Source organism: Acyrthosiphon pisum, chromosome A2 (genome assembly GCF_005508785.2).
Source record: "Acyrthosiphon pisum isolate AL4f chromosome A2, pea_aphid_22Mar2018_4r6ur, whole genome shotgun sequence".
Taxonomy (NCBI): domain Eukaryota; kingdom Metazoa; phylum Arthropoda; class Insecta; order Hemiptera; family Aphididae; genus Acyrthosiphon; species Acyrthosiphon pisum.
The window spans coordinates 16,586,040-16,603,893 of NC_042495.1; the positions used below are offsets into that span (position 1 = coordinate 16,586,040).

The window sequence follows — 17,854 nt, forward strand, 5'->3', positions numbered from 1 at the left end:
AAATGCGTTAAAAACCACTTCATGATGGTCCACGACTCGCGTTGTGTGTCGACACTCAACATGTAATTAATTTAAACAAAAATCTAATCTGTGTACTATAGCCACTAGAGATGAGTGATATGACGTGAAAAAAATAATTATGAGTATTTGGAGTATTTGGAAAAAATTGTTCTGTGGCAATGCGAAGCGATGAATGTATTGATTTTACAATATTATGCGTTTTATTTTTTATTATTTTAATTTTTCTTTGAGTAGTCTTTCATCACCTGTAGGGACAATAAAAATGCTTCAATTTTTTTCAACAGTATATTTCCTGGTAAATAGGAGAAGGAATTTATAGTTGATACTTTGAAGGAGTAAAACGTCAAATTAATGTTTTACGAGCATTTGGTGTTAGACATTGGATGTTCACCCGCAAATTAAAAAATTCTCATACAACGATTTTCTTAATTTGTCGATATTCAAAAATTATTAACTTTATTTAGATACTTGACATTTTTTTCAAATGTTTATTTCATAATTTTCTATACATGATAGAACTTTAAAAAATATATTTAAATAAAATGATGCTATATTTAAATTCTGAGTTGAGCAGTAAATGTACGTATTGGTTTAAGAAATACACACAGTATTTGTTGAAAAAAATTGTTGTATGGAAAGACATACTTTATAGCAGAAAAATAATTAAAATAATTAATTAATATCTTTATTAATCTAAATAAATTTCAACAAAATACAAATATTTACATTAGTATTTTCTAGATTTGGTATAATTTTAATAATATTAGCTTACTTATAGCTTTATTTATCAATATAAATATATAATTTGTTGATAACATTTTTGAATCAAAAAAAATATCTTGCTTACCCCGGACACCAATTCTACAGGTAACTCAAATTTTATCACTTAATGTTATGTATTTTAAAAAATATACTTTATTTTTCGATCACTTTGTACTCAGTGTAATTGGCTATCGAGTACAACTTTTTATTGTAGTACCTATGTTGTATACTTGTACCATAGAGTAATACTCTATATTAATCTATGGTAGGCAGGGCCATATTTATGATAATATTATGTTGATACTTAGGCTATCGCAAAAACCGAAAACCGTTTTTGAAACTGTAACGAGCTGTGACTACGTAATCAATTAATATATTTAAATACGACAGCTAGTGGCATGCATTAATAGGAATAATAATAAAATATATCTAATTGCTACAAAAAGCGCGTAACCCAGGCGGCGCGCATAGGTGAACATATAATAGTATAATAACATATAATAATACAAGGGTACCGCACGACGTGCTACGGAACACGTGATAGGTATTCCATGATAGATATGAATTTTCTAGGAAAACCTAATCGCTGAGCAGTACAAAATTTATGGTTTTGTACAAAATAATATAATCCAGAAATAGTATGATTATTTGAATGACGTCCAAAATGACCTCAGGTGTATACGGCACGTATACCATTTTTATACTAAAAATGCCATACCTAGTAGGGATTTAATAGAACTACCCGACGAGATACGTCGATGAACAAATGTCCATCAGACGAGCAGCCAGCCTTAACTCGACCGGACATATTTTTCAAATACGCAGTCACATCTCGTTTACAATAATTTAAATAAAGTGAACTTAGAAATTATTATAATATTATTATACTGAACTAAATAAACTACCAGTGGCGCCGAACCTATAACCCAAGAGAGGCAACCGCCCCCCCCCCCTTTTTTTCGGTGGGTGGGGTCGTGGGATTCCGTAGGTACCCCAGCAAACTATACTTATGAATTATATTCCTAATAAGCTATTAATGTATACATATGCAGCACTGAAGCAAGCGTAAACGGAGATGGTGGTCCGTATAACTTTATACTTGCCCCCCCTTTGAAAATATAGTTCGGCGCCACTGTAAACTACAATTTATTACTATTTCGGATTGGTCATTCCAAAATTACATCCTACTTTGCAGTGGCGAGGCGAGCTATTTTCACACAAGGAGCAAAGATTTTATTCTAACCACCCACCCACCCACCTAATATTTTAAGAAAAAAAATCGAGTGAATACTAAATGTTGTAAAAATATGAATTTCAAACGCTCATAAAAATTTAACTTGAGTTTCTTATAGACATTTTTTTTTTGATAAAGGTAGATTATCCTTTTAGGAATCTTGTATTACATTTTAAAATCTTAGTTCTAAAAAGAAAAAATTTTACGAATTATAAACTCAAAATAATTAGGTAATTTTCGTGATTTTTCTATATTTTGTCAATTTTTAAACTTTAAATGCTAATAATAAAAAACTATGACTAAGGATTTTTAATATTTTTCAAATGTCATTGTAACAATATAGTAGGAGCCTTGTATTAAATTTTCAAGTATTTTTACTCAACAAATAAAGTTTTATTGACATTCATAGAAAAAAAACTAATTAAATTGGAAACTGAAATTGTCCGTAAACAGCTCAAAACAAATCAAAATATTTTGATAATTTTATCATGTATATATAATGGAAATATATACTATCCAGTGAAAATTTCATGTATCTACACTCTACAGTCATTCGTTATAAAGTTACACCAAAACCAAAATCAATTTTCTCGAAAACAGATTTTGCGTAAAAATTCCCGTTTTTCCTTAATTTTTCTTTTGTTTTTCAAGGCGGTATTGAAAACTATTGGAAAAATGTTACTTTTGACCCCCCCAAAGTACCAACTAGATTCACTTTCCTATCAGAAAAGGTACTGTTGAATAAAATCCAAGCACTTTTACTGTCCTAAAAGGTGATGACAGACACAAAAAAAAAAATTAAAAAATTAAAAAAAAAAAAAAAAACAAACATCATTGTAAAATCAATACATTCATCGTTCCACTCAGAATTAAAAACAGACTACTACTTATAAATTAATTATATTGGTACTAACGTCTAACATGCACTAATCTATATATTATTTAATTTGGTCATGTGGAACGCTAGAATACATATTAAATTTAAAAAAAAGGTGGGAAATTGGGTATCGATCTGCTGTACAGTAGGTTACAAGTGGGTCACTGTAATGGATGGTGTTAAATTAAAATGCAATGATATAATATCATTGTATAATGAAAACGTTTCTGAGCGAAGACGGTCAGTCAGCCTATGCCTATGATATTACTAAGTATATTTGATGATATAATTGTGAATATAGTAATTTTAGTATATGACCTATTTACGTGGAACCTTGTTTTAATTTTTCAATCCTAAGCTATAAAAGTTGAAAATTTTATACATTTTTAACTACAAATAATTATTAAATTTTAAATTTGATAAATTTTGTAAAAATATTAACGCCAAATACTCATACAAATTTAATTTGACTTTCTTGTAGGTAGACTTTTTTTTTTATTAAGGTACCTAGGGAAACATATGAATAATCTTGTATTACATTTTCAAATCTTAAATTTAAAAATAAAATTTGTCAAGAATTTCCAGCTCCAAATACTCGTAATTTGCAAATTTTCGTTATTTTATTGATAGGTATTTTAATTTTATAATATTAAGAGCCTTGTAGTACAATATAAATATTTTTTACCCAACAAATACAATTTTATTGACTTGTTGAAATAAAAACTAAAAAAAATTGAAATTGAAAATGTCCGTTAACAGTTTAAGTGAATACATATATATTAATACATCGGTACTATAATTTATTCTAATATTATATTACCTACCTATTAATATAAAAATTAGGTGATATACACATTCACCGGTATCTAACAACTAATAAATTCATGGATTGCAGTAGGTACCTGTACTCAGTATTTCAGAGTATTAATATTTCAGATCCATCACCGCTTATTATAATGATACAATTTTATATTGTAGTTCTACACTCGACAGACAGCTATTGAAGGGTGGAAATGCAAAAGGTGGTATTGCCAAAGCCCAAAATGTTCACAAATCAAGAAAAACTGTAACACATTTTCTGATGACAATAAACTCTCAGAATAAGTTTATTTATATGTAAAAATAAAAAGTAAACGATTGACAGTGTAAAATTAAATCTATCTAAATTGTAAACATTGTTTTTAATATAGCCTATAGGTACCTAACTATAGTAACTACAATGTATGAACGAAAAAAAATTTGCAATTTTTTTATTTTTTTCTAGGAAAGTAGGAATGGAACTGAAAGACGTGTTTCCTAAACTTCAAGAGGACGTGTGTTGTCCCCGTCTTAAAAACGCGTAACATACCAAATGTACCCTCAGAAACTCAAGTTTTATGCCGTTAGCCTTAAAAATCAGAGTGAATCTACCTATTACGAAACTTGATGGTAAGAACATCATCTGTGTTTTGTTAGAAGTTTTTTTACGATAATTCAGTTTTTAAGTGAGTTATAGCGTGTATAATAAATGTAAATTAAAAATGCTCATAACTCACTTAAAAACTGAATTATCGTAAAACAACTTCCAAAAAATACAGATAATGTTCTTACCATCATGTTATATAATAGGTCGATTCACTATAATTTTATGCTAGCGGCATAATAAAACTTAAATTTCTAAGCGTAAATTTGATATGTTCCGCGTTTGTAAGACGGAGACAACACATGCGGGTGTGGCGCCCTCTTAAGCATTATAATCATAGAATAAAGATACTAACTAACTTAGAAAACAGAAACTACTTGTTCAATTTTGAATAAGGTACATCAACATTTTCGATATATTATGCACAAAAAAATTTACAATAAAAAGGGGAGGGGAGGGGTTCTCATTTGAAAAACAGTAGTTTGTATCAACACGCAGGACACTCCTTTCTTTAGATGGTGTTGTACAGAAAAGATTGATATTATTTTTATACAGCGCGTGATTCACCAAGTATGTTCACCCACATATTTTTTCCTTTAAATATTGAATTTATTCAAATTCTGATTTTTTGAATTTTTAAATATATACTCAAAGACTATATTTTCAATTCAATGCATTTCTTTGTACTACTTAAGGAGTGTCCTGTGACGACTAGCGATACAAACTTCTGTTTTTTAAATGACAACACTTTTTTTTTTATTAAAAATTATAATATCATATAAAGCCAAAAAGTAAATGTTGAGTTACTTAAATATGAAAAGCCGCAAGCTCGCAAAGGTATGAAATAACTTTATAATTAAATTATACGTGGTTTATTAACAATAACATACAAGGTATGGAACTATACAATAGGTAAATTCTTATTCTACCAAAATGTTAAGCATAAAAATAGTATTATTTAAGTACAAAAAAAAAAAGTTGGTACCTCTTTTAAACAATTTAAATTCAAAAACACGATTTTTGGAAAAATCGGGTAATTTTAAATGTTTTGACCACTACTTTCATAAGAAGTTTGAGTGACTTTTTACCGTCAAATTAATCACGCAAAACACCCATTTTGAAAAAAAAATTCACAAAAATCGGCTCCCCCTCCCTCTGGCCTTGACCACGCACGTTTGGGGGTTCTAACGTCCCTGAATTTTTTTTTTCGTATACGTGCCTGGCCTTGGCTATCACTAATGCCCGAGTGGTCCTATCCCGCGCAAAAGTTTTTGCTACGTTGTACAATATATTTAAGACATATTATGTAAGACGGAACTACATCCATCAAAAACAAAAATTGCAAAAATAAAAGGTGTATTACGTAAAACAGAAAAGTTTCAAACTATTTTGTTTATTAAAACTAACTATTTAAGGATATTATGCATAGGCAATAGAATATGCAGTATTTCGGTTACGCGCCTTATTACAATGGCAAATGCACAGAATTATGTGGCAAATCGCAAATGTACGTGAGCTATCTGACATAGTACCACAGAATCACGAATTAAGATATTATAATATTATAGTTATAATATGATAGTTCAATGCACAGAATAGATGAAATTTAAAATAATTTCATATATTCTGTGATAGTACTATCTTAAATCGTTCTTCACACTTCTCACTTCTCAGTTCACAAATCACAATTCACAGCACTATTATCAGTTTAATTGTTCTGTGATGCTATCAGTTAGTACTTGTGTTGTTGTGTGGTACTTGTCAGTTACTGTCATGCTATTGTTATTTGTTATGATATGTTACCACTCAATATAATATAAATAAATAGTTACCTACTCTGGCTAGTGGCTAGTTGCTTGCCGAGGAGTTGTCGCTTGTTGTGGCTAGTGGCTAGTGTGACATGTCTGAGGTCCGACTAATATAACATTTATTACAAAATATTATTCTATGTCTATGACGGTTGACGATACTATTATTTTGTTCGTCTAGAAGCCTTGTTAGATAGTTAACATTTCATAATTATCTTTTTATGATGGAGCTAAGCCATAGTTTGTTGTTGAACGAAGAAGCGTTAAGACAATTACCAGAAACAAAACGTCCAGTTTTCATCTTTGAATGGCTACGGTTTTTGGATAAAGTATTATTGACTTCTAAGAAAGTAAGTACCTAGGTATAGGTATAGTATTTTTGAGGTCTAATTAAACACAAAATTGTCTTAATTTCTTATTGCCATTTGGCATTTTACAACATACTACCTAATTGGGATTTTGAGATGTTAGACAAATTTCATGATTGTACGTCAACTATCTATTTCCTATACTCGTGCAGACCTAAACGACCAAACCATTACAGAACCTTCATCTTATTTTACAATAATCTGTAAATTACTTTTATACATCACTTATTTTATCTTTTGCTATAAAAATCACAACATATTGTACTATTTTGTTTATTAATTTATATGACCCCAATAGGTACCCTATTGGATATTTAATTAGTCATGAATTAGTTAGCTGACAACAATTATATTGTATTTTATCTTATAAAATGCTATTTTAATTATTGTATTAGCACTAATACTTGTTTTAGAACCCTTGTCAAGATTTGCTGCATTTTTAAAAAAATGTATCTTTAAAAATTAAAAATACTCAATTAAGTAATTTATTTAAAATAAATTGTAGGTACATACCTACAAGTTATATATTGATATATTATATTATTTTTCATTAATCTAGTGCATTGATTTAGTGTTCATTTTAAAAGACTTATTACTTACAATTTTAATACAATTAGTTTTAATATAAAAATATCGATATTAATGGATTTTAATTATTATATTTTAGGTTGATATCAAAGAATGTCAAAAAAAAATGGTCGATCAATTAACAAGTTTAATTCAAAAAAATCCAGGTCCGCCGACTAGAATGTTAATTGCAAAATGCCTGTCCACTTTGTTCAATGTTGGTGATACATTTCTTCTTTTTGATACAGTTAACAAATGTAATGATTTGTTACGTGTTAAAGATGATTCTTTAACATACCTTTCTACAAAGTTGTATGTACCTACCAATAATTATTAATTATAGAATTTAAGATAGTGAAAACAACAAACAATTCAGTATTTATTTAATTTATTTATTTAAACAAAAGAAGATAGTTTTTTCAAGTTTTATGAGATTTATTAGCATAATTTTATATATAGGATTTCTCTTTCAGCTGTAAGACTTCAACTTCAAACATTTTTATATTTACTATAACTTTATTTTCTTTTTATCTGTTTTATTTATTGTTGAATGTACAGATTTTAAACTCCATCAATAAAGCAAAAATTTTTACAAAAAAAATGTTTGTTGCTCATATTTAATATTACTAATTAGCATGACAAAGCAAATAGGTATGTCAGTCACTTTGTGTGTACGCACCATGTTCGCCAACCACTCCACATCCCGTCTATATGCCTAGTTCTCCTCTTCTCATTGGTATAGAATTTGATAATATTTATATATAATATAATAATGTGAGATTGTTTTATGGTGGATAATTTAACAGCCAATGAAATGAGGTGAACCATGACTATAACTGGAGACTGTGGGATGTGCCAGCTAGATCAAAATTTGGTATTGTTACTGACATATCTATTTATTTGACATTATAATTAGTATAATAAACTATAATTTTATTAAATTAAATTAATTAGCATTGAAGTTTCAAATGTTTACACAATTTACTAAAATCACGAAAATACATTAAATTATAATATTATAATATAATAGATGCTATGTTTTCCCCAAAATATGAATCAACCTATCATATTACCATAATAATAAAAAAAATTACTAATAGCATGATATAATATCATAATAAACTAGGTATGATGGCAATGAACCTTTTTTTGTATTATGTTGTGCAAAGATAGCGACAGTCTATCCCCATTTTTCATTGGGTTTATATAATATTATCAAAATGAAAAATTGAAAAACTGAAAGACCAGCACCATTTTTTTTTGTCAGAGTGATGGTCGGCGGGTGAGGAGGATGCATATCACAAATGTGTGCATCATACCTAGTTTATTATATCATGACTAATAGCAATACAAATATAATATAAAATATCCTAGGTTGACTTATTTGATAAAATATATTTTATGATGTTTGCATGTTATTTAAATTTTCTGCATGCATTTGAGATGAATATTATGCACTTAACATTGATTTTACTGTATTGGTTTGATTACTGAAACAATAATTTCTTTAGAGCTGCAGTTACTTGTATGGGATTTATGTATAAAAATTTGGGACGAATGATGGGACGATCTTATGAAGAAACTGTGACTATTTTAATAAAATGTCTTAAGAATGCAGAATCTCAAATCAGAGTAGAGATAATTATAACATTAGAAAAGGTAATTGATTTTACAAAAATTAATAAAATTAATTTTAATTATTTATGTTTTTTCTATTTATAATTAGATTTGCTGTGGAATGGGAAATGTTATGGGTCATATGCATAAAGATATTTACAAGGCTATTAAACATTCTCTAACCGATCGAGTAATGGCCGTTCGAACTGCAACTGCCAAAGTAACGCACAATTTTATTTTATTTTTGTAATAATTTATTACTAATAAATTATCATTGTTTTTTCTGTTTAGTGTTTATTTGAAATGATAAAACATTCCAGTTTTTTATACACCTCAGATTTAGAAAATGTAGCTACATTATGTTTCCGAGCATTTGAGAATGCAAACTATGAAGTAAGATGTTCTGTTGCAAAATTTTTAGGCTTTCTTATTGCTTCTACACAAATCCAAAACAAAGAACTTCATTCAGGTATAAAACTATGAGAAAATATTTTATTCTCAAATTAAAAAAAAAAAAAAATAAGTAATAAAAATATTGTTCTTAGCTCAAATGTCAAAGTCAACAAAATGTATTACATTAGAAGATTCATTAACCATATTAATGAATGGGTTTTTAAGAGGTGGAACTGGATTTCTTAAAGGAACAGGCGAAATTATAAAAGGAACTACAGGTAGTCATCGAGAAGTTAGAGTTGGTGTTACTTATGTAAGTTTTTGTGTTAATAAATTTAAATAGATTATAAGTATTATACTTTTTTTTATATATAGACTTATGTGGAATTTGTTCATTCGTTGGATGTTACTTGGCTGGAAAAAAATTTAAATACTTTCATGCGACATATTTTAGATTTAGTTTCAAATCCAAAATCAGCATCTTCTCGTATTGATGCTATTTATTCTAGAAAGTGCATTAGCTTTATATTACGTAGTGTTCTTGGACAAATGTTAAGTGAAAAGGCACAATCTTCTGCGTGTAAAGAATTGGCTCTAATTGTTAAGAAACAAATGAGCTCAATTGGTAAAATAATTAATATTTAATTAAAATTGGCTACATTTATGAGATTTTATGCTATTTTAGATTTTAGTCCAGAAAACGCTAAAGATTTTAACCAAGAGACCATATTTGGTCAAAACTTTTTAGTTTGTGCATTGCAAGAAATGGGCTGTTTACTGCTTAACATGGGCACAATGGCGAACAATCTTATATCGGATAACACATGCAGTAAATTTAATTTGTGTATTATTTATTTGTACACTTTTTAATCATTAGTTTTCTTTAGATGTTATTGAGACAGCTTTATCTGTTATGGTACATCCAAGTCCGGCAGTTCGATTATCAGCTGCATGGTGTATACGGTGTGTTTGTATTGCTTTACCAAGCCAATGCACTCCTTTAATTGATCGGTATATTTTATATTTATTTTTTTAATAAAATAAGTTAAATTGTAATTAGTTATTATTTATTAGATGTATTGAGAATATTGAAAGTTCAGGAGCTTCACCAGAAATAATTCTTGGTTATAGTTCTGTACTTATTGGTATACTTGGAAGTGTTAAAGTCTCACCTCTGGGCATCCCTCATATGCGAGGAAAAGTTAGTTTTTATATCATTGTATATTATATTTTATAATCAAAACATTATTTGTGATTTATGTTTAATTAATAGATAATCTTTAATACTGCTGAAGATTTACTGAGAACTGCTAGTCAAAACAGTAGGCTATCACATAGTAGAACTAAGGCTGGATGGTTGTTAATTGGTGGCGTGATGACATTAGGTAATGTATATATTTCTAAAAGATTTTTTAAAATAATTAAAGATAATAATTATTTATTCATATACATATAGGAGTTAGCGTTGTTCGAGGACTTTTACCACGCATGCTTCTCTTATGGAGAAATTCTTTTCCACGGTCATCTAAAGAACTTGAATCTGAAAAAGCTAGAGGAGATCTATTTACTTGGAAGGTAAAGATTACTAATTAAAAACATTACTTAAGAAGATGTCACACCTGCATGTGTTGTCTCCGTCTTACAAATGTACAACATAGTAAAAACTGTTTTGCGTGGTACAACTTTTATCTTTCTGTATTTGTAGTAGTGGCTCCAAAATTTCTGAACATATAGGGTGGAAAATTATTTATGCAACAGCGTGCCCATATTTTAGAAAACATAAATACATTAAAAGTTATTTATTTCTAAATATTTGGGGTTTTTGTTTTTTCATTTGTTTTTAAAAAATGATTAGATAGTGCTATTAAAAAAAAGAGCTCGCTGTTTCACAGATAAATTTCTTCTTTACGTTTTGTGAAAATTTGGTAGTTTTATAACAAATTTGGTGCTAGAAAAGTTGTCCTGCGCAAAATAGTTTTTGCTATGTTGTACATTTGTAAGATGGAGACAACACATGTGGGTGTGACATCCTATTAATAATGATTATATAACTGATATTTAATTTATTTTAAATACTATAGTTGATTTTGGAAGGCCGAGCTGGAGCTCTTGCATCTATTTACAGTTTCTTATTCAACTGTAATGAACTAGTCACTGAAGAGAAAATTAAGAGATTATTAGTTCCAATTGAATCTGCTCTTGCAATGCTAATTAAGTAAATATTTATATTATTTTGTTTTGTTTTTCTATTAAAAAACGTAAAGGTAATAAATATATTGATGGAATAATGTAATATATTTTTAGTATGAATTCAGTTGTTAAAAGCTATGGCCAACACTTAAAAGCCCCAATAGAATTAGTCAGATTGCGGCTATATGAAACTTTATCGCTGATTCCTGCACAAGATTTTGAAGGTAACTTAGTTCTTTTCATATTTTCAATTATATTATATTTTATAGGAGGTTTAGTGTGTTTCTAAAGTTTCCTAATAGAATTTTACCCTGCTAAGCAAATGTACCAAATGAGTTAGTTATTGCATCTGATAAGTATACCAATTTTACACATTTTTTGTGAAAAAATATACCCTTGAATATTAAATAGACTATAAACACAATATTGTTCTTTCTAAATGTTGTAAGTAACATAAAAAGTAGTTGTACTAAGTAAGAACACAGTAAATATGTTTTTATAGATACAGTGTATTTGCTTAACGCTATGATTTAAGTGAATGTGGCAAACGGGGCAAAAAACAAAACAGCTTGATTTTTGTCACTTTTGGAACAGCATGGTTAGAATACAATTCGCCCGCACTCTCCACGTTCGCTGCGATCACGTAGGACATAGCATCAGAGGACGCTACTTACGCATTTGTAGTCCATGTCTTACAAGTGCGTAGCATAACAAATTTACATTCATTTCACGTTTAATTTTGTTAGTTTAAAAATGAGAGTGAATCGAAATTATTACAAAACTTAAATGTATAAGTGGGGTTTTTTTTTACGACAATTCAATTTTTAAGTAAGTTAGGTATGAGCATTTTTAATTTGTGTTATATTAATATATTATATACTCAAAACTTGCTAAAAATTGAACTATCATAAAAAATCCACTTACAAACATGATAATGTTCTAACAATAATAGGAAACGTGAACTATTGAGCGAAAATTAGCTATGTTACACTTGTAAGACGGTGACAATAAATGAAAAATGGGTGTGTAGCGTTCTCTTAAAATGTTTTACCCAAATTACGGCGTTATTACTTACCATTTCTACTCTTTTTTTCCTGAAGTAACGACATTGTTTATTAATAGTTTCTAAATTCATTATCTTCATTATTTAAGTTCAGAAAGTTGATTATTTGTTATGTATATTCACGATCGTCATGAAAGTTATATTATTATTATATTGCTTTATATACTATTATTTAAAAAAATTTAAAATTTAAGTTATGGATTCTCAAGAAGAGTCTATTTACGGGTCGGTGATCAATACGATTTCATCCACACCCGGTAAGAAAATTAATAGAGCATTTTATTATAGATTTATTTAATATAAATAATTATATGATAAAATGTATATTATAATATAGATTCAATGGGAATATTTGACAGAAGATCGTTTGTACATTGCACTTGTGATAGTTCCAAAATTAATATTAGTTCTGAAAAGGAAGATACAAAAATAGAAAATGTGTTTAAATTTTTTTTAACAAACAGTGATGGTTTACGAATTCAAATATGTAAGCCATTCTTTTTAAGTACATTAGGCTTTTAAAAAAACAATGATAGGGTGTTAGATGTTTTTGGAACTACACCTAAAGGTAAAATGAAATCTAATATTGTATATTTTCCTAATCATAAAAATAAATATGCCATAATGTGGATAGGTTTTATACTAAATTAATTAGAATAACAAATAATTAAATTAAAAATACATGTATGCCTTTTCTCAAAACAAATATATTGGTTTATTACGACACTTCTGCTTAGTAGGGAAAAATTCATCTCTATGCTAAATTAACAAAATTATATAATTACAGCTTCATTTACACATATTTTAAGACTGTTAGTCTCAGAATTTACATTGGCAGAAAATCCTGCTAATACTGTAACATCAAAATTGAGATATGTTTGTAAAAACGAGGAAGGAATATTATTGGGAATATGTCCTGTTCAACATTCACATCATCAGACAATTGAAGATCAGGTAATGGATTATTTATTGTTTTATACTATGTAGTAAACAATAAAAGTTATGTTGGCTAGTTGTACATCTTGTATGACAATTATTATTTTCATATTAGTTATATTTGGTTTCAATTAACTTATTTTTTGGTTTTTTAATTGCTGCTTATAAATAAGGTGGATTGTTCAAGAAAAGTTGAATATGATTATGTAAGTCATCATGAAAAAATATGTATGTTATATTATTCTATGTGTTATTCTTCAACTAAAATAAAGTAATTATTATTACTAGTATCGTCCATTGGTTGAAATTCGACCAGAGTAACTGTTTTAATTGCAAAATCAACACTCTAAAATATTGCATTTCTTACTGTCTGCTAAGATTGGTATTGGCGTTTGTGCTTTTTTTCTTTTTATTTGTATGAATGGGTTTGTGTGATTATGTATGGGAAAAACATTTATTTTGTATTTTAGTTTTGAGTCTATAAGCTACAAATAAACAGGTATTACCTTTAGCTGTACTTTTGAATAACAAACAATTATTAACTATTATTTTCTTTTATTCCATAAATTAGTTAGGTAATAGATTACTAATCTGTATATTTTCATATTACCAGACTTCGACAGGAAACATTTTTTAATTTTTAATTTATTGGACAGATTACACCACTGTTGTATTCCTATTTTTGTATCTTACCTGACCTGCCTTAACAGCAACATGTTTGTAAAATTAATTTTTTTGTGCATCTACTCGACAAATCCTTTCCAATTATTTATCTATTTTCCTCCTAATATATAAGTGGAGTTATTGGTCCAGCAAAAAAGTGCTTGTGTATAAATAATAAATATATATTATTATTTTGAATAAAAGTTAAATAAACCAGTTATATGTAAGTTATATTAAAAACCTATACTTAGTATATTTTTAAAATGGTAAATATGTATCTAAATTACAGGATGTAATTAATGTAATCTGTTGTGACCCTCTGAAATTCCAATTAGGGGAAACTTATAATCTATATGTTTGTTTACATGAATGTTTTGAAATACTCTTTTTATCCAATACATTTGTTATAGTCAAATTAATTAAAAAATACAGTTCATGGTAGTAATATATTATAATTAAAAAAAAAACCTCAAGCCATTTTTAAATTGTTATTTAACTGAATAAAAAATATAAAAAGAATTGTCTCATATCCTAAAAATTATTTCCCAATGGGGGTCACGATACCGAAAGTTATCTATAAAAAAAAATATATGATTGTATTAACTCATAACATAAAGTGTATCATAATTTTTTTCAGCTGATACAAAATAATGCCATTGGATCAGGTGCTTTAGACAATGATCCTAGATATCTTTATCTCTCAGTATCTAAAGTAAGTATTAGATAAATTAATAATAATTAATAATTAGGTTTTTTTTTACAATTACAACATTACCTACTTTTCACAAAAACTTTTTTTGTTAAATGATTTTTAAATTAAAAATTACTTTGTTTTAATTTATATAAATAACATGCTTCACATAAAAAAAAGATGAGATATACCAAGTATCAACCGTTTTCATAATCATACATTTTTTTCTTTTGATCACAATTTGCATTTCAATTTATACATTATTTTTCTGTATTACTTTACAAATTTTTTCTTATATACCTTATTTCAGTGTTATAGCTATACAATTTTTTTTTGCAAGCTTCAATATTTAAAGACACATACAAATAAAAAGGTATTAATCCCTGGCTACAGCTAGATATATCAAATTTTTTTATCATTGGTTTGCATTTCTATAATAGTTGAACAATATTCAAGTCTTGGCTCTCAAGCTTTTACATTTTTATATTTTTTGATTAATGTTATATTTGTGTATTTCCATTTTGGGGTTCTGAGACTATTCTCAAATTATATAATATGTATCTTGGATATTTTTGACTGTATGTACATCTAATTTTATACTCTGTAAAAAACAAACATTTTCCTTTGGAAATTATTCAGTATACTTAATTAAAGTAAAATATTATCTAGGATGATAACATACCAAGTCCTTTACCATTGGAGGTATCTGTAATTGATGCATCTGTTACTTTATTTGGCTTAATATTTCCTCGTGTGACCAACAAGCACAGAATTCAAATGATAGACCATTTCACTGATCAAATAAAATACTCAAAGTCATGCCGGTGTGATGCTATTTCAACGAACATTTTTGCTTCACTATTAGCTGGTCTTAAAGCACTTTCAGACACCAAATCAACAATTGGTCACGAAGAAATTAAAACAACTACCGCTACTCTGATTACAGTAATATACTTAATTTTTTTGAATAAATGACTATACTATTATAAGAATTGTATATTGTGTTCAGTTTTGTTTCATTATGTTAATAACTAATTTATATTTCTCACTATGGTTTTTAAATTAAATTAAATTTTAGAACGCATTAACAAATGGTAATACCATTCTACGAGTGGCTGCTGCTGAGAGTGTTGGACGAATGGCTCAAGCAGTTTCAGATTCAAGATTCACTGCAATGCTTGCTCAAACTAGTTTTGATCGTCTCCGTTGTGCTAGAGATGTCCCTAGTCGAACTGGACATTCTTTAGCTCTTGGATACTTACATAGACATGTTGGTGGTATGGGATCATCACACCATTTGAATACTAGTGTTAGCATTTTGCTTGCATTAGCTCAAGATACCACATCTCCAATCGTTCAAGTATTAAAATAATAAATTAATTTAAAATTTGTATGTATAATTAATTTTATTAATTTGTTAGGTTTGGTCTCTACATGCATTATCTCTCATAGCAAATTCCGGAGGGCCAATGTTTAGAGGTTATATAGAACCTTCACTATCGTTGGCCTTAAAACTTCTGTTGATAGTTCCTCATTATCATGCTGATGTTCATCAGTGTATTGGAAAATTGATCTCGTCTTTAATCACTACCATTGGACCAGAATTACAAGGTTTTTATAACTAAATTATATAATAAAATAATTTATAATATTGTATTAAATATTAATGTATATTAGAAAAAAAAAATAATAAAAAAAACAAGATTTCCAAACAGACACAACCTTTTAATACTTAAGTTAATATCCATTAAGTTGTATTAAATTCGTCTTTCATATGTAGAACATAACAAAAACCAGACTTTTTCAATATATTAAATATATTACATAATATAAATTGGTTTTAGACATATGTTATTTATTTTTAATAGTTTCATATGCTTTATATCAAAACATTTTGTTGACCCATATTTCTTTTTAAAGATAATGAAATGTTTTTAAAACTGTTTTCAGTAAAATCAACTAATTTAAATATTAAATTTTGAAAGGTCTAATTTTTAACATTCCTAAGTGACTCTTATGACAAGATCCATCCTTCCATCCATTTGACACTTAATCAAGCTTAAAATTAACTAAACTTTTTAAGGCTTGATTACTTAACTGTAAATTTACTTAGTAATTTATTTTTTAAGATACTATTATATCTTGTAGATATTTTAAACAATGATAACTTATCCTCTTTCATTGCATATATTTATCACTAAGTATTATTTATTTATTAATTATGGTTATATTTAGGTAATTCAGCATCAATTACAACTGCCCGATCATCTTTTTTGTGTGCATGTGCGATTATGCAAGATCATGAAGATCCATTAGTTCAAGCAGAATCTACAGTATGTCTACAGGAGTTACATATGTTCACTCCAAAACATGTCAATTTGACTGCCTTAGTTTGGACTTTATGTGTAAGTAATAAAATTGAATTAATAGTTGGGATCACTATTTATAGATATTCAAATCCCAATCTCCTCAGTATAGTTTAAGCACATTCCCATGCTTTCAATTCAAATACTTAAATACATTTACTGCAATAAGAATAATTTATTATTATAGTAATCGTTTAGTGGATTTAACTCTATTTTAATATTAAGAGTGTAATAAGATTTTGTTAACACCACAATACATTATTTATGAAATAGTATAAAACATGGATTTAGTTTATAAGTTATTTTTATGGCCGTAAGTCAAGTCATAACTGTACGGATAATAGATCAGAAATTCTCAAACTTATTTATATAGGGTGATTTTTTTAGGCATGCTCACCCCCATTTCCCTTTTAATTATACATTTATTGATATTCTGATTTTTAGAATTTTTAAGTAATACCTAGATATATTTTCAAATTTCTGATATTTTTTGTATTACTTAAGGAGTGTCTTGTGGTAATACAAACTTCTATTTTTCAATTGATAACCCACCTTTTTTGCTGCAAATTATTTAGAAAATGTTCATGCATATAAGTCAAAGTTTTAATGAGTAGGTTCTGAGTTATTAAAATGTTTATACTAAAGATAATAATCCTTAAAAATGGTTTTATAAAAAAAAAACTATATTATGTTTTATTTAATGTATTATTTAATATTTATTATACTAAGTTTATTTTTACAGATTATTTATTTTGGTAAATTAATAGTAATTACTAAGCTCCCATCTATTTAATCCATTACCTTAGACATGATTCTTAGTATACAAAGTTATACAACTAAGAAAATTCTCAGAAAGAATATTTTGCTGAAGACGACGTTATACGGACATTTTGTTG

The 17,854-nt window shown here is 27.6% G+C and overlaps 1 protein-coding gene across 7 annotated transcripts in view; it reads left to right on the plus strand.

Annotated features, from left to right (window-relative positions):
- Nucleotides 1–17,854, plus strand: part of LOC100164496 (HEAT repeat-containing protein 5B) — a 36,070-nt gene that overhangs the window by 10,865 nt on the left and 7,351 nt on the right. For 2 of the 7 annotated variants that reach the window (XM_029490389.1, XM_029490390.1), the window contains 19 exons: nucleotides 9,078–9,125; nucleotides 9,202–9,362; nucleotides 9,425–9,674; nucleotides 9,735–9,878; nucleotides 9,937–10,060; nucleotides 10,124–10,250; nucleotides 10,323–10,434; nucleotides 10,506–10,624; nucleotides 11,131–11,264; nucleotides 11,354–11,463; nucleotides 12,497–12,559; nucleotides 12,640–12,789; nucleotides 13,090–13,256; nucleotides 13,412–13,444; nucleotides 14,539–14,613; nucleotides 15,262–15,537; nucleotides 15,671–15,952; nucleotides 16,014–16,203; nucleotides 16,828–16,997. In XM_029490389.1, coding sequence (XP_029346249.1) covers nucleotides 9,078–9,125; nucleotides 9,202–9,362; nucleotides 9,425–9,674; nucleotides 9,735–9,878; nucleotides 9,937–10,060; nucleotides 10,124–10,250; nucleotides 10,323–10,434; nucleotides 10,506–10,624; nucleotides 11,131–11,264; nucleotides 11,354–11,463; nucleotides 12,497–12,559; nucleotides 12,640–12,789; nucleotides 13,090–13,256; nucleotides 13,412–13,444; nucleotides 14,539–14,613; nucleotides 15,262–15,537; nucleotides 15,671–15,952; nucleotides 16,014–16,203; nucleotides 16,828–16,997 — 2,735 coding nt within the window. Of the gene's footprint in view, nucleotides 1–6,029; nucleotides 6,455–7,139; nucleotides 7,352–8,550; nucleotides 8,699–8,765; nucleotides 8,877–8,947; nucleotides 9,126–9,201; nucleotides 9,363–9,424; nucleotides 9,675–9,734; nucleotides 9,879–9,936; nucleotides 10,061–10,123; nucleotides 10,251–10,322; nucleotides 10,435–10,505; nucleotides 10,625–11,130; nucleotides 11,265–11,353; nucleotides 11,464–12,496; nucleotides 12,560–12,639; nucleotides 12,790–13,089; nucleotides 13,257–13,411; nucleotides 13,445–14,538; nucleotides 14,614–15,261; nucleotides 15,538–15,670; nucleotides 15,953–16,013; nucleotides 16,204–16,827; nucleotides 16,998–17,854 lie in introns of those variants that run through there. The other 5 variants (XM_029490388.1, XM_029490387.1, XM_029490391.1 and 2 more) reach the window with 5 other exon arrangements.